We start from the raw sequence: 24,617 nt of genomic DNA, 5'->3' as shown, positions 1-24,617 counted from the left end.
CCCCCCCTCGCCTTAGCAACCGACAGGCCTGCCCGACAAATGCCGGCGCCGAATCGGCACTGCCAGGAGGTCTACTTAAAAAAAAAAAGAAAACATAATAATCAGCAACTTCTCGCGTCTGATCAATCTGGAGTGATACTTCGTCGTATTTGTTGTGTTTTTACAACGATTCAGGCAGTGCGTCGAACGGCTAGAATGGGAAAGGCCAGCCTACTCTCTCGCCTTGTGTTGAGTTGGCAGTTGGCGGCTGTTAACTTTAAGTTCGTGGCTTTGGAGTGATGTAGGTAAAGGATCTCAGCACCTCTTGTTTAAAGTGTTTGCTATTAGTATCCCGACTTTATTGAGTTGGTTTCTGTCCTAAATCTCCTTCTGCAGCCACTCATTTTCACCAAATGGATATTTATTCCCCCACCCACACTTTTCAAATGAACTGTAAACGTGTGGTCTCGCACTTTCCTTCAGGTACTCAGTATATGTGTGTGTTTCCCTCCCCAAAATAACCTAGAATTTTAAAATGACGTTTTCCATTGTTCTGAATATCGGCTGTGTGAGGAAAGTATATGTTTAAAAGCTAGTGCTGTGACAGCAGGCTAGTCAGCGCAGTTTTAGTGGTGGGTTTGTACGCTCATCAAGAGTGTGTAAATTGAAATGTGATTTTATTTCCAACTTGCAAAGTGTTTAAAATAATTACGTTGGTTTTGCAGTTTGCATCATAAAAGACTTTATGCACCCGAAATGCCACTTTTCGGTGCTGGGCTGTCGTCAGCTATGTGGGTTAATTTGACATTCTTTGGAGTGGGGCAGGAAGGGGGTGCTGAGCATCGAGCGAGTTTCTTTTGTCATGTCGTGGAGTACTTGGTAGTTAAAAAGGGTTGCTTGCACTCCAGCTCCGCAGGAAAGTTTGAATGTTTTCTCCTTGTAAGCATATGGATTATTGTTGTAACCTACTACAATATTACTGTAAATAATATGGAAATAGATTGATGCAGTCATTCAAAGCATAGTGAGAGTGTATGTGTGTACGTATATATGTATATAATAATATGTGTGTGTATATATATTTGTGCTATTACGCACCCACACCTTTCCGTAACACATTAAGAGACGATATGCAATTGGTATGGCTTATAAAGCCTTAGTACTTCTCAGGAGCAGCATCTCGGTTTTTACCAACAAGTTTATCAATAGCAGACATAATTACTGTGATCGTTGCATAAAATGCATGATGGGATTGCCTAGCAATTTAGGATTCTGAATCCAAAATGCAGAATGCTACTTGTGACAGTGGTGAGACACAATAAGTCCAAAAAATACAATTCGATTTTGAAGATAAAACTTACTGAAAGTGAAACTTGTTTTCTAGTACAGACTGTTCAGGAGATCAAATATTAAAGTTTGGGAGTTTTTTGATTATGGTATGTTGCTTCCTGTTAAGAGCATTCCTACCAATTGGCAATGAATCTTAAATCAAAATGCACATTTTGTATATATGTATAGATTAAGAGTTAGTGAGTGAGGCAAGAAAGAGCTGCAGCAAACCACAAACAATCAGATGTTGCATGAGAACAGAATAAGAAATCATGAATATTGGAGGGATACGCATACAGATGTAACATGCTGTAGCTGGAAAAATAACTTGCCCCAGGCTGATTAGTGAGAGCAATTTCATACATGCAGTGGAAGCATTACTTGAGAATTTTACTTAAAGCAAATTTTGGGAACTACCTCAGCAAAAATTTGACATTCATAAAACTGAAACCTTATCTTTTTTCCCTTTAGAATAGTTCAAATTCAATTTTTCAAGTTGACTAAAAAATTTCTCATGTTAGAGTTTATAATTTTACTCCAGAACATTTTGAAAACGAGTGAAAATCATGATGTAATTTCATTAATCCGAGCATTCCTCACAAAGCATAAACCTTGCTGTAGTGATATATGTACAACTCCCGTGGCAAAGCTCATAGTGAGGCAGACAATGCGCTCTTCTATAATGATTGTGGTTTATGCCAATGAAGTACTTTTGAGGGTAGTCACTGTTGTAATCTAGTGAATCATAGCAGCCAATATGTGCACAGCAAAGTAACCACACATAGCAATGAGATAAATGGACAAATAATATACTTTTTAATGATGTTGGATGAGAGATAAATGGACACCAGGCGAGCTCCCTGTTCCTCAAATATTCCCATGGGTTCTTTAAAGTCCTCCTGAGGGGTTAGACAGAATCTCGATTTGACATTTTATTTGAAAGACGGCATCTCCCAACAGTGCAGCACTCCCTCAGAACTGCGCTGAAGATCATGTGCGCAAGCCTATAAACTGGGGCTTGAACCCATGATTTTCTGACTCAGAGGTGAGAGTGCTACTGCTGAGCCTTAGCTGACAACTACTATATAGGTAAACATAGCAGCCAATTTGATTACAGCAAGGTCCCAAGACCAACCTTTCAGTTCTAGCAAAACCTCAAAGCATCCCACGCTGCAAATCCCCAGGACATCCACCGCAGCACTATCAGATCCACCCATGCATGGTATTCTGGGATTTTAATAGGTATTTTGAAGATTGAATTTTGTGATTCCTTTCATTTTTCTGTGAAAAATGTAAATCAGTGACCTTGTTTTTTTTTATATATATTCCTTCAGCTTATTACATACATGTCACTTTAGCTATGTACTCAATTTTTATATCTCTTGCCAGTTGTAAAGCCCAAGATACACAACAATGTGGTAGGCTGGATGTACCAGGTAGTTCCCTGGTGTTTAGCAGCACGGGGAGAGGGAAAGATTATGGGTTTAGCTAGACTGGGAAGAAGGTCCTCAGTTTACATAGCACTAGCGTAAGTGGTCCTGTGATTTGGCAGAATTGGGTGGGGGGTCCTGTAATTTGGTAGAACTGGGACAGGCTTCGAGAGGATTGCAATACTGCATGGGTGATTCTGATAGTATTGCAGTTGATGTCCTGGGGATTTGCAGCATGGGATACTTTGAGGTTTTGGCAGCACTGAAAGGTTGGTCTTGGAAGCTTGACAATATTGCATAACATTGGGGTCCTAACGTTTTGCAGTACTGGGGTCAGGAGTTCTGGGGTTCACTGGCACATTTTAATTTTCTTTACTCGTGTACTATGTTCTCTCCCCTATTTCATTCTTCTTTTCTGCCCTGCAATTCTTTTCCTGCCTCACTCTGCATTCTTTCTCTAGTTTTTAATTTTACTTTATTAGCATTTTTGTTCTCTCGCTGTTGTAACATTTTTCTCCCCACTACTTTTATGTCCTTTACCTATTTTGTTTTTTTCTTCTGTTAGTGAATGTGGTGCCTAAATGTTAAATGTGGGTGGGGGTAGAGCGGGATCATGCTGGTATCAGGGAGCTCGTGTTTTATTAAATAATTGTACATGAGTACCATTCGATCATGCTACATCTGTAAAAAGGCTCATAACAAGTGAATATTGAATGTAAATGGTTTGTGCAGTAAAATGGCTATGTAGATTGTGGACACAGGAGATAATCCAATCAAAGTATAATCAGTAGTGATTGGAAGCGTTCCATATAAAAAACACAATTCAAATTTTCTGAGGAAATAAAAGCAGAAAACTGCAGATACTGGAAATCGGAAACAAAAACAGAAAATGCTAAAAACATTCTCCAGGTCAATCAGCATTCTGTGGAGCGAGCAGACAAGTTATCTATTCTCTCCACAGAATACTGATATGACCTGATGAGTATTTCCAACATTCTCTCATTTGTTTCAAATTTTCTGAAATATTTAAGAATTAGCTTTACTGGAGATTGGCTAGTCTCAAGAATATAGGGCGTGATCTTGCCAGCACTGGGGAGGCGTGTATGGAGGTGGGACTGCCAGGAAAATGGCAGAATCTGGGAGCGGGTGCCCATCCCACCTCCGTGCCATCTTGCCAGGAGGCGGATAGCCGACCCTCGCCAGGTCCCATCTCCTTGGAGGCAGGATGGGGATTAATGCCACTTATCTGCCTGTTATCAGGTAGTTAACAGGCAGATAAGAGGATTATCCCCATTTTACCCAAGTGCGGGCTTCCCGAAGGTTGCGAACCCCGCCAGGGTCACCGAGGCGAGCAGGAGGTCGGAGGGGTGCAAAAGTGCACTGTGAAGGTAAGTGATGGGGGTAAGTATGTGAGGTGAGTGGAAAGTGTTAGTAAAAGTTTACTTACCTTTGTTTCTTCCTGCAGGCTTCAAGAGTTGGGTATGCGGAGAGTCTCGCACCTCCGCGGCAGAGATGACAGATGGCCGTTGCATTCTTCAATGCAGCAACCATCTAATTTCTGCTGAAGAAAGAGGTTTGATGAGTCTTGAATTCAAGAACTCATCAAACTACAGAGAATGTCAGTGTTTGACAGCTTCACAGCTTTCATTTGACAGATGAAACATCATACGCTGACGTTCTCTGTAACTGGCTTTCCCTTAATTGGCCTGCTACGCCCGCTGGCCAGGCATATAAGGTCAATCAAGGGAAACTAGCGTGGGTTGGCCAGAAGTTGATGGAGGCGGGACTAAAACCCGACAAGTGGGAATCCCGCCTCCAAAAGCTCCCCATTGGCAAAATCCAGCCCATAGTTTGCAAAACCGATCATTTAGTTGAACATAGGCATTTAATTCTTCTTTTCCCATATTTGATCATTTATGTCCTACATTATCATATGAAGTTTCTGGACATGTGCCTCAGATGGAGTAGCAATAGTCAATCAGCAAGTCAAATAACTAGACAAACAAAGCGGGTGAGAGATCAAATTGTGATCTCTGGATGAAAATGAGATTGCTTCAATAGTTGTGGACTACTTGCTGGTGAAGATTATGAAAAAATATTTGCTTCATTCTCCAGATCTGAAAGCTATGAACTACAGTTGTAGCAGAACGTCAAAATGTCATTCAGAAAAGGTACGCAAGAGTCGTTATTACTAAATATATAAACCAACTTTTATAAAAAGGTGAATTGGACTCCACCCCCTCCCCAGTGCAGTGCCTAATGAGTAAACACATCAAATGGTGCAATAACATCATGTACAAATAGAAAAGTCCCATGTCCTTCTGTTTACTGCCTGGTCTGTGATGAGTTAGTCATCATATTGTGGGGGTGATATAATTGGGTTCAGCACCGCTTGGCAATGGTGGGGCATTATTTGGTGGACTGCTACTCCTGGTCATTGCCGAGCCATCTTTGCTGGAAAGTCCGCATGTAGGAATGTTAGGGAGAATCGGATTAAGTTTGGCTATGATTATGTCACAGTTTAAAAGCCTGTTGACACTCACTGTCTAGACTCACCCATGATGAATGACCACTTGAGTGAGATGCTGGGGAGCTGCTGATACCCATGGCACTATACCGCAGCACGAGTCCTGTAGAAGTTATGGGGAAATTAGTGGAGGTGAAAGATGAAATGAGTGAAATTTAGATTTATTCTTTTAATTTAATTCTTTTTTCTTTTCCAGTTCATATCCTGCTAATCCTGCTTGTTGCAATAGTGTTTTTGATAATTGTACACCATAATCTAATTAATGTACATGACCTTTTGAGCAAGGAAAATTCAGGTATGTAGCAACATTTAATGATATTCTGCATTCCAGCTTATTCACAGCACTAAGTCTTGTATGCGTCAGTACTTCATTTATAACACTACTAGAGTAACTATCTTATATCATTGGAGTTCTGCGTTACAGAGGCTATATCTGCCACATTGCATTCTTACCTCAAATAAATGTCCCATTTCTGAATAAGAAATGAATGTTGTAAATGGAAGAATGATTCAGTGCAACAGATGGAAGAGATGTATATTCACTTAGATGTATAAATACCTAATGTAATTTGATCAACGTAATTTGACAAGCATATCTAATAATGGTAGACACATTCTAGAGGTGGTGGTGTCTCCTCTGTGATCTTGTAATCACCACACACCTTATCTTGTAGACTTGTCTGTTAATATCATGTGATAAAGCATTTACGTTAAACTGTCAATAGTTAATATACTCATTAGTTAATTTTAACTGTTGTAAAATGGTAGCAAATCCTGGTTTTAGTTTTTAGTGTCTTGCACACTAACATTGTTATTGTTGCACTGAATGAGCTTTCATTCATATTAGATTTTTTTCAGCCAGTTCAAGTACTCTGGCTGCCGAGCTAATACAACAAAGAGAAATCATTCATTTGATTATTACAGGAATATTGTTACTTATTTGTTGAACATCATGTGAATGACCAGATCTAACATACATGAAGAGCTCTGTTTGATTTGATAGCTATTCATTAATAAGTTATTTCATTTTAAATCAACAGAAAACCATGAATAAGTACAGTCATATTACAATCAGATGTACATGGGACATATTATCGAGTTTCTGGTGTGTTCTAAAGGAACATAACTGACTGGATTCTGTTTGTAAATATCCAGTTATTGTAGGAATCACAATCTAGTCACTGAGAGACGAGAAGAATCCCCTTTTCGCTCTCTGTCAGCTAACATTAAAGAAGTTTAAAGCATTCCCCCCCCCCCCCCCCAAGTTAGTAAATTGCTTCCTCCTAATCTTTATATTTCACATTGTAGAATCAAGATATGGTGGAATACAGCCAGCTGCCTTTCAGAGGGTTGCAGGAGAGAGAACTGGTGAAGAGATTCCAATTCTAATCCCAGCTGTAGAAGAGCGACTCGGAGGCGTAATAGCAGCTATGAACAGTATATATAGTAACACCAGGTCAAATGTGGTCTTTTATATAGTTACTACAAATGACACCATTGGTCATTTAAGGTAAACTTGTGTTTATTGTTAATCTTTGCAACAAAAAAAAATTCAAACCTTGTTTATGTTCTGTACTTTGTTTAATATGAGACCAGAATTAAACAATTGTAATTAATTTTTCCATTTGGTTTAAGACCCTGGCTTCAGAAGCAAGAACTGATGGGTATCAAGTATAAAATTCTTGAATTTGATCCTCATATTTTGAAAGGCAAACTCCAAGTTGAGGGTGATTCAACTGACGTAAAGCCAGTGAGTAACTGCTTTGTTTGTGTGTGTATGTATTAAACATAGAATCATACAGCACAGAAGGAGGCTATTTGGCCCATTGTGCTTGTGCCAGCTCTTTGAAAGAGCTATCCAATTAGTCCCACTCCCCTACTCTTTCCCCATAGCCATGCAGATGTTTCCTTTTCAAGTATATATCCAATTCCCTTTTGAAAGTTACTATTGAATCTGCTTCCACCACCCTTCAGGCAGTACATTCCAGATCATAACAAATCGCTGCGTATATTAAAAAAAAATCTCCATCTCCGCTCTGGTTCTTTTGCCAATTACCTTAAATCTGTGTCCTCTGGTTACTGACCCTCCTGCCAGTGGAACAGTTTCTCTTTATTTACTCTAGCAACATTCTTAATAATTTTGAACACCTCTATTAAATCTCTCCTTAACCTTCTCTGTTCTAAGGAACAATCCCAGCTTCTCTAGTCACTCCACATAACTGAAGTCCCTCATCCCTTGTACCATTCTAGTAAATCTCCTCTGCATCCTCCCCAAGGCCTTGACATCCTAAAGTGTGGTGCCTAGAATTGGACACAATACTCCAGCTAAGAGCTAACCAGGTTCATCATAACTTCCTTGCTTTTGTACTCTATGATTCTGTTTATGAAGACCAGTATCCTGTATGCTTTTTTAACCGCTGACTCAACCTGCCCTGCCACCTTCAATGATTTGTGCACATATACCCCCAGGTCTCTCTGTTCATGCACCCCCTTTAGGATTGTAGGCTTTCGTTTATATTGCCTCTCCTCGTTCTTCCTACCAAAATGTATCACTTCGCACTTTTCTGCATTAAATTTCATCTGCCACGTGTCCGCCTATTTCACCAGCCTGTCTATGTCCTCTTGAAGTCTATCACTATCCTCCTCACTGTTCACTATACTTCCAAGTTTTGTGTCATCTGCAAATTTTGAAATTGTGCCCTAAACTCCCAAGTATATTATCAAGAAAAGCAGTGGTCCCAGTACTGACCCCTGGGGAACACCACTGTATACCTTCCTCCAGTCCAAAAACAACCACTCACCACTACTCTGTTTCCTGTCACTTAGCCAATTTCGTATCCATGCTGCCACTGTCCCTTTTATTCCATGGGCTTCAACTTTGCTGGCAAGCCTATTATGTGGCACTTTTTCAAACGCCTTTTGGAAGTCCATATACACCACATCAACTGCATTGCCCTCATCAACCCTCTCTGTTACCTCATCAAAAAACTCGATCAAGTTAGTTAAACATGATTTGCCTTTAACAAATCCGTGCTAGAATATTTTGAATCTTGAATATTTTTCATGTTGGTAGGGATCTGACTCCTCTCTCCTAATAATTTAAATTTAATTGGCATGTAGTAGAAGAGCTCTGCATAAGCTGGGTAGAGAGCAGCACAGGAACCAGCAGTGTAACTCCAGCATGCTGACACTGTGTCACTCCATATGGATACTAGGCTTTGACTGGCACCTGTAGTATAACTGGCCCTCTGAAGATCTGGTTCATGTTTCCCCACCCATTTTTTTCATGTCTTCCACCTCTTGATGAGTACAAACATAAGATATAAGAATAACTAAGATAACTAAGATAAGATTACCTCTATAATTTCTGACAGAAGATTAACTGTAAAAGATAACATTTCATCATGTACTCAACATGCTTGCCGGTATATCATTTTGGTAAACTTAGATCTTTTTACTAATTGAATTAGAATCAAATAATTGAAGCTCATATCTTGATTAGTTGTTTATCATTGTTTTTAGTTGACTTTTGCGAGGTTTTACCTACCTATGTTGATTTCTGGCACGGAGAAAGCCATTTACCTGGATGATGATGTGATTGTGCAAGGTAATCTTTTGCTTTGCTTCTATTGTAAACATCTGTATATAGCTTTAAAAAAGTGAACATATGGAGTATTGAGTAGAGGAATTACATTTTTTAATGATTTAGTGAACTGGCTAATAATGTGCACTGGATTTCTGGTTTAAAAATGTTGCAAAAAGGTTTTAATTTTCAGCCATTACATTTATTTATTTAAGACAACTGAATTTACAGCAGCTGCATTTCCATCAATTTATGGTAATTAGCAACAGTTAATTCTGAATGAAAAATCCTTGCACAGTCCTATATCTGTAAATGAAAATGACTATGTTTGCTTATATGGATGAGACAGCATTCCAAAATTAATTAATTCATTACATGAATTACTTTGAGACATTTCAGCCTAATAAAGCACTATGTTAATGTAAGTTTTACTTATTTTTCTCTCACACTGGGTGCATTAGGAGACATCCGTGAACTTTACGACACTGAGCTGAAGGCAGGCCACGCTGCAGCATTTTCTGAAGATTGTGATTCTGTATCTTCCAAGATGATGGTTAGAGGTGCTGGAAGTCAGGTATTTATTGTCCAGTGCAGAATTTGCTATTGGGAAAATTGACCAATGATATGTGATGCATTGAAGGCGACTGAAGTCTATTAGAATTATATTGTTTCACTGTTTTGATCTGGTTTTGAACACAACCTGAACGGAGAAAATGAAGGTCAGACGTTCACTATGAAAAGGTAAAATGAAATGGTGTGGGACAATGAGCTCGATTGTTCTCCATCCAGTAGATTATAACCACCCTAATATTTGGCCTTATTTATAATGTGTCATTCATTTTCCCCACTTCCAACCAATCTAAAAGTGATCCCATAACTTGAAAAACAAGGTAGGTTCATAATAAGCATATAAATGAGATTCCTTGAACTGTTTAGCTGCTGAAGTTAGTGAGTTGCTGAGCCAAACAAACCTGGAAGCTTGCAGGTTCAACCCTTGGCCTGTAAATTATTCTCTATTAGCTAGGACTAAGGTGGGCCAATATATTGACCTCCGCGCTACTAAGTTTAAGGAGGGAAAATCAGCCATAATACCTGCTCCTGAATGCTATCAAGTACTCTGCTGGAAGTGTGCAAACATGCACGTTGGATGAAGAAAGGATTGGGCTCAGTTGTGATGCTATTCACAATAAAATAGCATGCTAGCACTCAATCTAAGCTCATACGTGAAGAATAGCCATTTCTCTGAGGTACCTGAGGGTGCCCAGTGCCTGTGGAGTTGTACCAGCTGGGGAATTTAAATTTAGTTAATTAAATAAATCTGGAATAAAAAGCTAGTATCAGTAATGATAACCATGAAACTATCGGATTGTCGTAAAAACCCATCTGGTTCACTAATGTCCTTTAGGGAAGGAAATCTGCTGTCCTTACCTGATCTGGCCTATATGTGACTCCAGACACACAGCAATGTGGTTGACTCTCAATTGCCCTCTGAAATGGCCTAGCAAGCCACTCAGTTGTAACAAACCACTATGAAACACAATAATAAGAATGAAACCAGACGGACCACGCGGCATTGACCTCGGCACCGGCTACGGCACATCCAGCTGAGTCAACCCTGCAAAGTTCTCCTCACCAACATCTGGGGACTTGTGCCAAAATTGGGAGAGCTGTCCCACAGACTAGTCAGGCAACAGTCTGACATAATCATACTCACAGAATCATACCTTTCAGCCAATGTCCCAAACTCCTCCATCACCATCCCTGGGTATGTCCTGTCCCACCGGCAGGACAGACGCACCAGGGGTGGCGGCACAGTGGTATAGCCAGGAAGGAGTGGCCCTGGGAGTCCTCAACATTGACTCCGGACCCCTTGAAGTCTCATGGCTTCAGGTCAAGCATGGGCATGGAAACCTCCTGCTGATTACCACCTACCGCCCTCCCTCAGCTGATGAATCAGTACTCCTCCATGTTGAACACCACTTGGAAGAAGCACTGAGAGTAGCAAGAGCACAGAATATACTCTGCATGGGGAACTTCAATGTCCATCACCAAGAGTGGCTCGGTAGCACCACTACTGACCGAGCTGGCCAAGTCCTGAAGGACATAGCTGCCAGTCTGGGCCTACGACAGGTGGTGAGAGAACCAACACTAGGGAAAAACTTACTTGACCTCGTCCTCACCAATCTACCTGTCACATGCATATGTCCATGACAGTATTGGAAGCAGTGACCACCGCACAGTCATTGTGGAGACGAAGCGTCTCCGCACTGAGGACACCCTCCATCATGTTGTGTCGCACTACCACCGTGCTAAATGGAACAGATTCAGAACAGATCTAGCAGCTCAAAACTGGGCATCCATGAGGCGGTGTGGGCCATCAGCAGCAGCAGAATTGTATTCCACCACAATGGAGCAGCACCAGGCGTACCTAAAAATGAGGTGCCAACCTTGGGACGCTGCAACACAGGAGTACATGCATGCTAAAAAGCAGAAGCAGCATGCTATAGATAGGGCTAAGCGATCCCACAATCAACGGAGCAGATCAAATCTCTGCAGTCCTGCCAAATCCAGTCATGAATGGTGGGGGACCATTAAACAACTAACAGGAGGAGGAGGAGGCTTCATGAATATCCCCATCCTCAATGATGGTGGATCCCAGCACGTGAGTGCAAAAGACAAGGCTGAAGCATTTGCAACCATCTTCCGCCAGAAGTGCCGAGTGGATGATCCATATCGGCCTACTCCTGAGGTCCCCACCATCACAGCAGCCAGTCTTCAGCCAATTCGATTCACTCCACATGATATCAAGAAACGGCTGAGCGCACTGGATACTGCAAAGGCTATGGGCCCCGACAACATCCCGGCTATCGTGCTGAAGACTTGTGCTCCAGAACTAGCCGCGCCTCTAGCCAAGCTGTTCCAGGACAGCTACAACACTGGCATCTATCCGACAATATGGGAAACTGCCCAGGTATGTCCTGTCCACAAAAAGCAGGACAAATCCAACCCGGCCAATTACCACCCTATCAGCCTACTCTCAGTCATCAGCAAAGTGATGGAAGGTGTCATCAACAGTGCTATCAAGTGGCACTTACCAATAACCTGCTCACTGATGCCCAGTTTGGGTTCCGCCAAGACCACTTGGCTCCTGACCTCATTACAGCTTTGGTCCAAACATGGACAAATGAGCTGAATTCCAGAGGTGAGGTGAGAGTGACTGCCCTTGACATCAAAGCAGCATTTAACTGAGTGTAGCATCAAGGAGCCTTAGTAAAACTGAAGTCAATGGGAATTGGGGGGAAAACTCTCCACTGGCTGGAGTCATACCTAGCACAAAGGAAGATGGTTGTGGTGGTTGAAGGTCAATCATCACAGCCCCAGGACATTGTTGCAGGAGTTCCTCAGGGCAGTGTCCTTGGCCCAACCATCTTCAGCTGCTTCATCAATGACCTTCCCTCCAACATAAGGTCAGAAGTGGGGATGTTTGCTGATGACTGCACAGTGTTCAGTGCCATTCACAACTCCTCAGATAATAAAGCAGTCCAAGCCTGCATGCAACAAGACCTGGGCAATGTTCAGGCTTGGGCTCATAAGTGGCAGGTAACATTGGCACCACAGACGTGCCAGGCAATGACTATCTCCAACAAGCGAGAGTCTAACCACCTCCCCTTGACATTCAGCGACATTACCATTGCCGAAACCCCCCACCATCAACATCCTGGGGGGTCACCATTGACCAGACACTTAACTGAACCAGCCACATAAATACTGTGGCAACGAGCAGGGCAGAGGCTAGGTATTCTGCGGCAAGTGTCTCACCTCCTGACTCCCCAAAGCCTTTCCACCATCTACAAGGCACAAGTAAGGAGTGTGATGGAATACTCTCCACTTGCCTGGATGAGTGCAGATCCAACAACACTCAAGAAGCTCGACACCATCCAGGACAAAGCAGCCTGCTTGATTGGCACCCCATCCACCAACTTAAACATTCACTCCCTTCACCACCAGCGTACCGTGGCTGCAGTGTGTACCATCTACAAGATGCACCGCAGCAACTTGCCAAGGCTTCTTCGGCAACATCTCCCAAACCCACGACCTCTTCCACCTAGAAGGACAAGGGCAGCAGGCGCATGGGAACACCACCACCTCCAAGTTCCCCTCCAAGTCACACACCATCCTGACTTAGAAGTATATCGTCGATCCTTCATCCTTATCGTCACCACATGGACTGCAGCGGTTCAAGAAGGCGGCTCACCACCACCTTCTCAAGGGCAATTAAGGATGGGCAATAAATGGTGGCCTTGCAAGCGACGCCCACATCCCATTAAAAAACGAATTAAAAAAAAACCCCAGCAAGGAGTCAATGATTTCAGGATGGAAAGAGACAGAAGTGGCAGAAATAGGGGGAAACATATAAATGATGTACTATTATAGTTTTATTATGTATTAAATGTGTTCATAATATATTTTGTATCACACACAATGTCAGAACTAATAAGTTATTTCTCGGTCTGCTCTACTTTTGTTCCCCTGGCATAAGTCATCCTTTTCTGTACAGGAGAGTTTCCATCTCTACATGGGTCTCTATGTCTCATCCAAGTTCCATCATGGTGACCTTCAACCCTGGCTTCTTTTTCTCTCCTCTGACTTCTTGTTCTGTCTCCACTTCTCCTCATCTTCTCCACCTACATAGTATGAAATATGATATTGAGTATGGTGTAGAACTACTACTTTACCATACATGAGAAATAACAACAACTTGCATTTATATAGCGTCTTTAATGTAGTAACACGTCCTAAGGCACTTAATAGGAGCTTTATTAAACAACATTTGACACAGAGCCACATAAGGAGATATTAGGAAAGAAGTAGGCTTTAAGGAGCATCTTAAAGGAGGATAGAGAGGCGAAGAGGCTTAAGGAGGGAATTTCAGAGCTTAGATCCAGGCAGCTGAAGGCATGGCCACCAATAGTGAAAAAGAGATGCCCTCTATGATCTATCTTCTATATATAGATTTACATAAGTTTTCAGCATTCTGTCCATCAGACTTCAAATGTTCGGCATGCTTCAGACATAGTGCACAACCTAATACAAATTTCTGTGTCACAATTACCAAATCTGTCCTTCCTCAAATTAAATATCTTCCACTTGATTGGCTGATATATTACTTCTAATTAGAATTTCAATTGTAATTCAGTTATATGAGAAAGAAAGCACTCAATTTATGCAGCACTTTTTATATCCTCACGATGTTCCAAAACACTTCACAGTAAATTCAGTACTTTTGTAGGCAGACAATTTGTGCACAGCAAGGTCCTGCAAACAGCAATGGGATAAGTAACCAGATAATTTGTTTTTGTGGTGTTGGTTGAAGCATAAATGTTGGCCAGGACACCACAGGGGAAAGGTGAACCATTCAGAACACTTTTTGAAGATATTTTTGTCGGCCACTTTGTATCTCAGTAATTGAAATCGCTACAGTTCAAAATAAGGTTACTAAAATAGTAATTTTTTTTTAAATCACACTTTTCATTAACTCTATTTGTGTTTTCTAGAACACATATTTGGGCTTCCTTGATTATAAAAAGGAAACCATTAGAAAACTTGGTATGAAGGCGAACACGTGCTCCTTCAATCCTGGTGTCTTTGTAGCTAACCTCACAGAGTGGAAGCAACAGAACATCACAGAGCAGCTTGAAAAATGGATGGAAATCAATGTGGTGTAAGTTTACAATAGTTACATATTGCACAAGTGTCTGTTTTCAGAAGGCATTATCAGTTGTATTTGCAGTTATAGTAACCTTCTGGCCAATGTTCCTGCTAAGGTGCGTACGCGCATGGCCATGCAGTAATCTGAAAGGTCCCGCACAGGCTGCTCACCGGCTTTAACATTGTAAATACCGCGCATGCGCAGAAATTTAAAGGAACTGCATTAAAAGAAACAGGCCATGCAGAACAAAACGCATCTTATAGGCAACATTGCTTCTGACCTTATTCATGCGAGAACTGGGGCATTTCATACTGTAATGTTGCTGCACCAATATTACATGATCCAGATTCTTATGCAGACTTGTACATTATGATTTTCATTAATTATAGCAGTTTATTGTTTTTGAATCCTGAAGTTTGTATTTTACTCTTAAAGTACTCAGCTGCACAATTTGTATTTGAAAATGTAACCTTTAATGCTTAATATTGTAAACTAGAATTAAAGGAACTTCAAGGCTTTTCTCATTTAGAGTCATAGAGTTATACAGCACAGATAGAGGCCCTTCGGCCCATCGTGTCCGCGCCGGCCATCACGCCCTGTCTAATCTAATCCCATATTCCAGCATTTGGTCCGTAGCCTTGTATGCTATGGCATTTCAAGTGCTCATCCAAATGCGTCTTGAATGTTGTGAGGGTTCCAGCCTCCACAACCCTTCCGGGCAGTGAGTTCCAGACTCCAACCACCCTCTGGGTGAAAAAGTTCTTTCTCAAATCCCCTCTAAACCTCCCGCCCTTTACCTTGAATCTGTGCCCCCTAGTTATTGACCCTTCTACTAAGGGAAAAAGCTCCTTAGTATCCATCCTATCTATGCCCCTCATAATTTTGTACACCTCAATCATGTCCCCCCTCAGCCTCCTCTGCTCCAAGGAAAACAAACCCAATCTGCCCAGTCTCTCTTCATAGCTGAAGCGTTCCAGCCCTGGTAGCATCCTGGTGAATCTCCTCTGCACCCTCTCCAAAGCTATCACATCCTTCCTGTAGTGTGGCGACCAGAACTGCACACAGTATTCCAGCTGTGGCCTAACCAGTGTTTTATACAGCTCCATCATAACCTCCTTGCTCTTATATTCTATGCCTCGGCTAATGAAGGCAAGTATCCCATATGCCTTTTTTACCACCTTATCCACCTGTTCCGCCACCTTCAGGGATCTGTGTACTTGCACACCCAGATCCCTCTGACCCTCCGTCTTGCCTAGGGTCTTACCATTCATTGTGTATTCCCTTGCCTTGTTAGTCCCCCCAAAGTGCATCACCTCGCACTTTTCCGGGTTAAATTCCATTTGCCACTGTTCGCCCATCTGACCAACCCATCGATATCGTCCTGCAGACTGAGACTACCCTCCTCGCTATTTACCACCCTACCAATTTTTGTATCATCCGCGAACTTACTGATCATACCTTTTACATTCATATCCAAGTCATTAATATAGACCACAAACAGCAAGGGACCCAGCACCGATCCCTGTGGTACCCCACTGGCCACAGGCTTCCAGTCACAAAAACAACCTTTGACCATCACCCTCTGCCTTCTGCCACTAAGCCAGTTTTGTATCCAATGTGCCAAGGCACCCTGGATTCCATGGGCTCTTACCTTCTTGACCAGTCTCCTGTGCGGGACTTTATCGAAGGCCTTACTGAAATCCATGTATACCACATCCACTGCGTTACCCTCATCCACACACCTAGTCACCCCCTCAAAAAATTCAATCAAATTAGTCAGACATGATTATTAGTAATCTCTCAACGAAGAAGGTATGGAGTTGTATTTTTTGTTTAGTGTGAACATAGGTTCTCAAAGTTCTCAAAAGATTAATGGTGCACACTGCTGTATACAGTCAACAGAAGACATCTTGATTCTGCTCCCCCCCCCCCCCTTATTTTTCATTCTGGAGATTCTAGTTGACTAAAATCTTGGAATATATCAATATTTGTAGAACTGTGCTAATTGACTCAATTTGGGGCATTCTTCCAACATCACATCCCTGTAGCCACAGATTAATTTCTCAAGCAAGAAATAATATAAATTCAAGCATAGACTAACTTTTAAATGTGTTATTTGTCATTGAGTGTAGAAGAAAAACCTTGGATCATTTATAGTATGTGAGCTCATTACCTCACTACACTGCTTCCTTCTCCACCCACTGCAGTCGGGCATTAATAGACACATATCTTTTATTCTGACAGGGAGAATTTGTACGGTGGTGCTCTGGCCGGCAGTGTTACAACACCACCTATGCTCCTGGTGTTCTATAAACAGTACTCTTCCATTGATCCATTGTGGCATGTGAGGCATCTTGGTAAGTTTTCAGTTTTTAAAAAAAAATTGTTTAACACAGCTAGGGCCACCAGAGATATTATCATCATATATACTAATATGGCAGTATTCTATGATGCTGTGATTTTCATTCATACTGTGATAACAATCAGAGTGATGTATCACAGTATTGCACTGAGCAAAGATTCTGCACAAAACCTGATAATCTGCAACCAAAGATAACTTGTAGATGATTTTTTTTTTATTTTAAACCGATAAAATGTCTCACTCCATTACTCCTAATTCAGGTGTCATAGCTAAGCACCTATATACAAACTGCTCATTGTGTTTATTTTATCACCTGATTAGAGAAATTAAAGAAATCTTGTCCAAGGGGAAACGTTTGCAGATACTGTTTGGAAATAATTTTGGTTTTGCTCACATTAAACTCAGACATTTCAGCTCATTTACAACTTGCAGCAACAGCCTTGCAGTTGACGATGGAGGCAGAAAGATAACGTTGGATGTCATAAGTGTGCATGTAAAGGCTGCTTGCAAATGATACTGCTTATAGGTAGCATTTGTATGATAGAAAAGAAGGGACCATGTGAATATGGGAGGAGTAATGGTTATAGGAGATAACTGAACGTAGTACTCCAGATGCAGTATAACCAGAGCTTTATACAACTGTAGCATAACTTCCTCCCCTTTGTATTCCAGCCCTCTCGAGGTGAAGACTAACATTCCATTAGCCTTTTTAATTATCTTTTGTACCTGTCCACTCGTTTTTAGTGATTTCTGTACGTGGACCCCTAAATCTATCTGCTTCTCCCCTGTTTCTAACTTCTCACCATTTAGAAAATACTCTGATCAGTCTTGGGTCCAAAGTGGATGACTTTGCACTTCCCCACGTTGAACTCCAACTGCCACAGGTTTGCTTACTCACTCCATCAATGTCCCATTGCAACTTTCTGCTCCCATCTACACTACTTACTGTGCCACCTAACACTAGTATCGTCAGCAAATTTGGATATATAGTTCTATATTCCCTTCATCTGAGTCATTTATAAATATAGTGAAAAACTGAGGCCCCAGTACAGATCCCTGAGGGATACACTTGTCACATCCTGACAATTGGAGTACATATCCATTAGCCCTACTCTGTCTCCTACCTCCTAACCAATTCCCTACCCAGGTCAAAAGGTTGCCTCCAATTCCATGTGCTTTCATTTTTCCTAACAGTCTTTTGTGTTATACCAAGATCTTCCAAAACTGTCATGTATTTGTTCAAGACAGTTGTCCATATGTGGTTTATGGTGTTCAGGCTTTGACATTATATAGACTGCAGTTCATGAGGTAGCACAACACACAGCGCAATTTATTTTGTAATCAGTGATAAACAGTAGCAAAGCTACAGAGGAAGGACAAGAAAAATATGAGTATATTCCCTACATTATATAATTTCTATATTAATATTAAGATCATTTAAAAGAGGTGGAAGTAGGCCGTATTTGTGAGGGAAAGGATGTAGAGTAAAAACTCAGCTTGGAATCAAATAGGATGTTTCAACCCAAGACAGGGGCTAGAGAGGGGGACAGAATTAGTGGCAAGGATACAGAGCTTGTTGTGGGGTCCGAAGATGATGGCTTTGGTCTTCCCAATGTTTAACTGGAGGAAACAGCAGCTCATCGAGGCTGTATGTCGGACAGACAGTGGAGGGGTCGAGGTGTGTTGGAAGAGATAGCGCTGAGTGTCATCGGCCTGCATGTGGAGCCTGACACCATGTCTTTGCATGTTGTTGCCAAAGGGCAGCATGTAAATGATGAATACTGTCCAACAGTTTATCTGGTACAAGCGTGGTATATCACTGGCAAATCTACCTCGGGTGATTTGGTGCAAGAAGTCAGTTTCATGCTAGCACTTGCATAACAGAGATAATAGGCACATGATGGAATGCTGCACTCTGGAAAATATCCTGCTCCAAATACCCTGATTCTTCCACTTCACTCACCTTTTGTCTATTGCACCTTTACTCAATCTTGACCTTTATGTCCCAAGTGCTGAGCTCCTAACTCAACATCCATATTCAATTATTTCTACTTCCTTGCAGTGTCTCTCTTTTTACATATTTTATTAAAACTTGCTACAGTGGACATGGTGCTGTAAAGGTGGAGCTCCAATATATTGTTAGACTAATGAGATGTACATTTGACTGCAGTTCCCAACCAAGTATGGTATTGACAAGAGGCCTGGGTGCAGGCTAGATGACCATCTTATTGACCAAAGGTCCGGTGGATGCATGGTGTAGGGAGATCTTATAGTGGAAGTGTAGGAACTGGGGTTCCTAGTCGAAGAATTGAGATCGACTCAGAAAATCAAAAACAATCAAATTTAATGAACAAACGAAGCTGTACAGGAAACTGTAGGATACAATGCAAATAGGTCTGGTCTGCTTGAAAGCCTCTCTGGAAACTGCTAGCAGGTTCCGAGCTCAACTGCTAGCAGGTTCTGAGCTCTGACGTCATCACGTTCTTCCCGCCGTTGAGAGATCACGTGACGGACGGCATGACGTCTTCACGCGGAGTACAGGAAAGAAGCCCTAGTACAGTTAACAGATACATTAAAGGTGCAGCCCCCAGCTGTACTACATTGCTGTAAAAGGAATTATATACAATTGTCCGTAATCCTCTGGTGGTTCCGCCACAGAAGTGTGGTTTTTTTTGGTGAATGCAATCTAACTTTTAAATAAAAATTGTAGAAACGAAGGATTAACAGAAAAATCCATAATTTATGATCTTAATTAGCTGAGATGTCTTGCCATTCTATCAGAGGATGATGGTCTTCACAATATACAAACCGTACAGGAACTAGTGTTTTTTATGTAATTAAAATAAAATGGTCACTTAATTGCTTTGGACTTGACTCTGGGAAATGGTTTTCTACATCCCAATTCAAAGTTGATTTGATTACAGTCCATTGTAATCAATGTAGTTAAAGTTACTGTATCACTATTTATTTTTCCCCCAAAGAGATTGTTTTGATTCCACTAATGTATAAATTTGTTCTGTAGGGTCGAATGCTGGTACCAGATATTCAGTGCATTTTATTAAAGCTGCCAAGTTGCTGCACTGGAATGGACGATTCAAACCCTGGGGTCGTACTACTTCTTACAGTGATATTTGGGATAGATGGTACATTCCAGACCCTACTGGAAAATTCCACCCTGTGCGTAGACATGCAGAGGATGAAGATGCTCATTAGAAGAAAACCATAAATGTGACTTCTAAACCATTAACTTAGTGGGTTTGTACAAAAATACCACTCAGGAATTCATGACTCATTTGTTTCTAAGACAGTGTGCATTCATATGTTTCAATTTCTGGATTGACTTTTTTTTTTAATGCACAATGAGCGAGGCCACAGACCATCAATACTGTGGTAAATCAGAGGGTTTTTTAGTAATTCTTGATTGTAGCAATATAAGCTGTTCAAATCCTGTGTAAATCTCTAAGTAAGCACCGCAGGCTAAATGTTTTAATCCAGGTAAAAGAACACTACATGTGTGTATATATTTTTAAATATTTGATGTTTTCCTTGTTCGTGAAACTAATTTTCTTCATATGGACTCTGAACTGAATTTAATTTGAGTTCTAAAAGTATGGAACAAAATATCCTGAATGTTATCAGCAAGGAGGCCAGTTTTTCTCCTTATTGGAAAAGAGCTGTTAGGACAGAAGTCTTTTTAATACTAGTTCTTGTTACAGATTTCACAGCACAGTAGAAATTTGTATTCTTGCACTTTAAGGGTGTATTGACAATATAACTGCAACATTGTGAAGTAATTCTGCAGTTATAGACTGAATCAGGAACTAAAACTGCCTCATTAAACTTGTGTGAATGCCCCGTATGTCATCTACTTAGCAGTACCAGTCTGTAGCTTTACTGTTTGATTGCATTAAGGTTTGAGCATTAACATACTCAAAATCAAATTCCTATTTTTTTTTCCCAAGTGGGTGCTAATACTAGGAGGGAGGGTATTGAGACATTCCAAAAGATGTTCATGCTGAATTACCTTAGGGAACTGACCCAACAGGAATTTAGAAACCCAAAGTTAGGTAAGGACCCCTGTTGCTATCAGTGTTTGCTGTTTCAAAAGTTTTTTTTAAAATGGATCACAAAAGGATGTTTTTATTTCAGATTTCCAGCATCTGCAGTATTTTGCTTATGTTAAGAATGCTTTGCAACAATCTTACCTTTAAACAAGGTTGTGATAGATTAGGCCAATTCAATTTTTTTCCCATTTTGTATTAAGCTTAATATAGAGAAGAAAACGTTAGCTAGGACAAGGAGATTTAAGTCCTGGGGGAGGGGAGGGAGCAAAATCTGTCTAAACCCCCATTAGGAATTACAGGCTTGCATTGTACCATTACCTCAAGGGAAACAAAAATAAATGAATCCTCATCCGAAACTTTTTTTTTTATACCATATTTTGATTGGGCAGCATCTTTCACACGTGGAAAGTGCAGTTGAATTCAATTGCTTATATAGTATAGAAACCAGCCATTCTACCCATCAGTGCAAACTATAGAGATATTGCCCCAGAATTTACGGCCAGCAGTAAAGCGAAGGTGTACGCTGCTCGCCCCGCATGGGGATCTCGCAATCCCTGTGTTGAGAACTCAATTGGAATCCCCTTGTGCGAAGTGCTGTGTTGTCAACAGGCAAAATTCTCAGACAGTAAACAAGGGAGTAAGTCCTCTATTTAAAAAAGTTAGAATTTTGAGAACAAAAGATGGGGTTTTTACATGGGGAAAAGGTAAACCTAAAAAAAATGCACTCTTGAAAAATTAGTTTTCCAGGCCCTTAACTTTTTTTTTATAAAAGCAGTCAACATGCTGTTAACTTTTGGGTCCAACTTTTAGTGGGGAATTTAACCGTATACTTACTGTGGAAGAGATGAAGTTTCATCAATTTCAATGATTGCCGGCTCTAGGGGGCACAGCGCAGCCAGCTTTGGAGCGGTCACCGCCAGACTGCAACTTCTGGATCTTCGCATGTGCTAAATCCTGAAGTTGTGATCAGTTTCAAAGGTGGGATGACGGCATACTCAGTCATACCGACTGCCAATTCAGGGCCGTTTGTGACATTAATTTGGCCAGTTTTTACCTTGTTCCTAGTGATACAACAGTGTCAAAACAAAATCTGTAACATAAGTAACACTAGTTCTAAGGATATTTGGTATGGAAATTGATGGTGAAATCCACATTTAGGGTGCATTTCTGACATCAGGGTTACAGTAAATGTTAATCCTTTGTTCTGAATCTGCTGAAAGCCATCCAAAAATCTTGAACGCAAGAGGGGTGAAATAAAATACCAAATAAAACAGGATGTCTATCTTTGTGGCTTTACTGTACTAAAATATCACAAAGTTCTCCTGCCTGCTATAGCCATGGTTAAGAATGCCTGGTGTAACTTTTAAATCTCTTCTTGAAGCAACCCTAATTGTAGTAATAAGAGCCAGATTTTAAATTTAAAAAAAGTGTTCAAAAAGCATCCATCAACATTTAATTTTTACTTATCACTAGTTTCAATTACAATTTTATTACTCCAGATAATCTAATTCATTTCTAAATTACAATTCCAGTTAACTGGGTCCAAAACTTGAGTATTTACATTTAATATGTCTGAACACTTCAGGTTGCTTTCATCTCATTTGTATATTGATTTAATCAATAAAGAATAAGCAGCACAGCTTAGCAAAGTTATTTAATGTCTCATATCCCATACATATTTTACAAGTTATAATACAATTTGTTTTCATTACATTCTAACATCTCAAACCCTAAAAGCCATTTTATGGAAATGATTGCATTTAGATGTAAACCAATTCATTACATTTGTGCAGTGCAGTCCAAATCTTATTAGAACACCTAGTCACTAGCCACCCTATGGTGAACTGATTGGCACCGTTGATAGATCAACATAATCAGTGTTGAAGTCATATGCATCATCCATTGGTTTCTTGCACGTAAGATCTATACTGATATGTTTTTGGCTAGGGACTGCCATTTTCTCTGAAAGACAAAAACACAGAATTGCTATTAAAACTAAAATTTAATGGTCTTTAATTGTACAACTTTGAGAATAATGTGGTAGGAGCCTGACTAAGATGAAAGGTTTCCTCCACCATATTAAACACAATCTTAGTTCAAGCTACAGTTGCACACCTAAGGGGAAATATACAACAGCGTCAAACCCCCACAACATGATAGTTTTAAATGGCATTTTCAAATGATTTTCATCTTTTGGATCATCATGATAGATATATTTGTTAGTTTACACTGCCTCCAAATCAGTCTCCTTCAAAAAGTACAATTCATGCATTTGAAATTGCAATTGCAGGTGAAACAAGAGCACTTGTATACAATAAATCACAGCTTAAGACAAGAAAAATAACCAACCTGATTCATGTTGCCTTTTCTTGGAGGGTACTTCCATTTGTTTTATTTGCAAACTTTTGGCTATTGGACATCTGTCTGCTGCTAAATTTTCATCTGTGTCCTGATCTATTTCAGCCTATGAGGAGGAGACAGGTATTTAAAAATTACTTTTTTTTTTTAAAGTCATCCATGGATATTCAAGTTTCTCTCATCCTTTTAACATCCCCTGCCCATATTGCCACTGTTAGAAGGATGGGTAGATATCTACTTTGACACACTCTCCTCAGTCTTACGAGGCATTTACAGAAAGTAGCACCATAGACTAGAGATATATATATAGATTTGGCCTACTCACTACGGAGTTCCGAATTTTAGCTATGCTGGGAGGTGGCACAGTATACAATCCTGCCTTTTCACCAACTATTCTTGCATATTACATTTAGTGGAGTGGTGTTTGTAGTAGGTCTGTTAATCTTTTCCGTATGATTTATATACATATTTTCTGCAACCACAAGGCCAGTTGTGTTTTTCCTCTTAAAGAACTTTCCTTCTGAATTAAGCAGGCACACCCATCAACAAATCTCTGTTCTATTAGCAGACCCTGCTGCCATCACAGCCATTAATGATCTGATAAAGGCCTGTGCTCTTTTCCTCTTCCTCCAATCTCTTCGATTTTCCTCATGGAGGTTGCAGCCTGCAATAGCTGTTGTTGGAATGATAGCATTTCACCAAGTCCTCTTCAAGTTGGTATTGAAATCATTTCCTCAATCCCAGGATTTTGAACCTTAAAACCGACTAGACTCCCTGGGATCGCAAACTCTATGGTTTCAGAATAAAATGCCAATCCAGGTGAGCCAGCGTTCTACACATTATGATTCCAGTCCTGCTAAGATATCACTGAAAAGGTGGTAGATTGTTGGATTGGTATTCTTGAATTTTTGTTAAATTATTATCAGGGGTCAGGCATGAAAGGTTGAGTCTATCTCCAGTTCTTCATCTCACTCGGTTAGTCAAATAAAATTGGACAGTGACCGTTGTACAATATCTGAATAAAACAGGCTTGGTGAACTGAATGAAAGAATATATGTGGAAAAGGCCAATGTACTCAAGTGAGGAGACTGGAGCCAATGACATCCAATTAAACTGCAAAACTTTGATTGTAAAACCTAATCAGAGTTTCAAGCAGTTGAACTGTATTTTGTATTTTTATGGTATCTGCAAATCTTATTTGCAATAGTGCACAAATATATTAAAGATATTCCTTTTTGTAGTCTTGTATTCAATGTTCCAACCTTTGGTTTCAAA

The 24,617-nt window shown here is 40.6% G+C and overlaps 2 protein-coding genes across 3 annotated transcripts in view; one reads left to right on the top strand and one right to left on the bottom strand.

Moving 5' to 3' along the window:
• The first annotated feature begins 38 nt into the window (after positions 1 to 38).
• glt8d1 (glycosyltransferase 8 domain containing 1) lies at positions 39 to 24,582 on the top strand. Of its 2 annotated transcripts, none has more exons than XM_086001841.1 (10): positions 39 to 280; positions 4,854 to 4,909; positions 5,462 to 5,560; positions 6,574 to 6,775; positions 6,901 to 7,015; positions 8,788 to 8,872; positions 9,310 to 9,422; positions 14,404 to 14,570; positions 16,803 to 16,915; positions 19,943 to 24,582. In XM_086001841.1, exons 2-10 carry the CDS (start codon positions 4,894 to 4,896, stop codon positions 20,131 to 20,133), a joined length of 1,101 nt encoding a protein of 366 aa, XP_085857967.1. In that variant the 5' UTR covers positions 39 to 280; positions 4,854 to 4,893; the 3' UTR covers positions 20,134 to 24,582. The 2 variants fall into 2 exon arrangements, with proteins under 2 accessions (XP_085857967.1, XP_085857968.1); XM_086001842.1 differs by having other exon boundaries at positions 39 to 284.
• The window catches only part of gnl3 (G protein nucleolar 3), a 15,498-nt gene continuing 13,504 nt past the window's right edge, over positions 22,624 to 24,617 (bottom strand). Inside the window, exons 14-15 of the mRNA XM_086001840.1 lie at positions 23,334 to 23,448; positions 22,624 to 22,946 (exon numbers count right to left, since the gene is read on the bottom strand). Coding sequence (XP_085857966.1) covers positions 22,819 to 22,946; positions 23,334 to 23,448 — 243 coding nt within the window. The 3' untranslated portion in view covers positions 22,624 to 22,818. The remainder of the gene's footprint in view (positions 22,947 to 23,333; positions 23,449 to 24,617) is intronic.

The sequence above is a fragment of the Somniosus microcephalus genome, chromosome 11 (genome assembly GCF_052327205.1).
Source record: "Somniosus microcephalus isolate GS21.2 chromosome 11, FLI_Smic_1.0, whole genome shotgun sequence".
NCBI lineage: Eukaryota > Metazoa > Chordata > Chondrichthyes > Squaliformes > Somniosidae > Somniosus > Somniosus microcephalus.
Note: the sequence above shows the minus strand (reverse complement) of the source record. Positions and strands in the feature narration are given on the sequence as shown.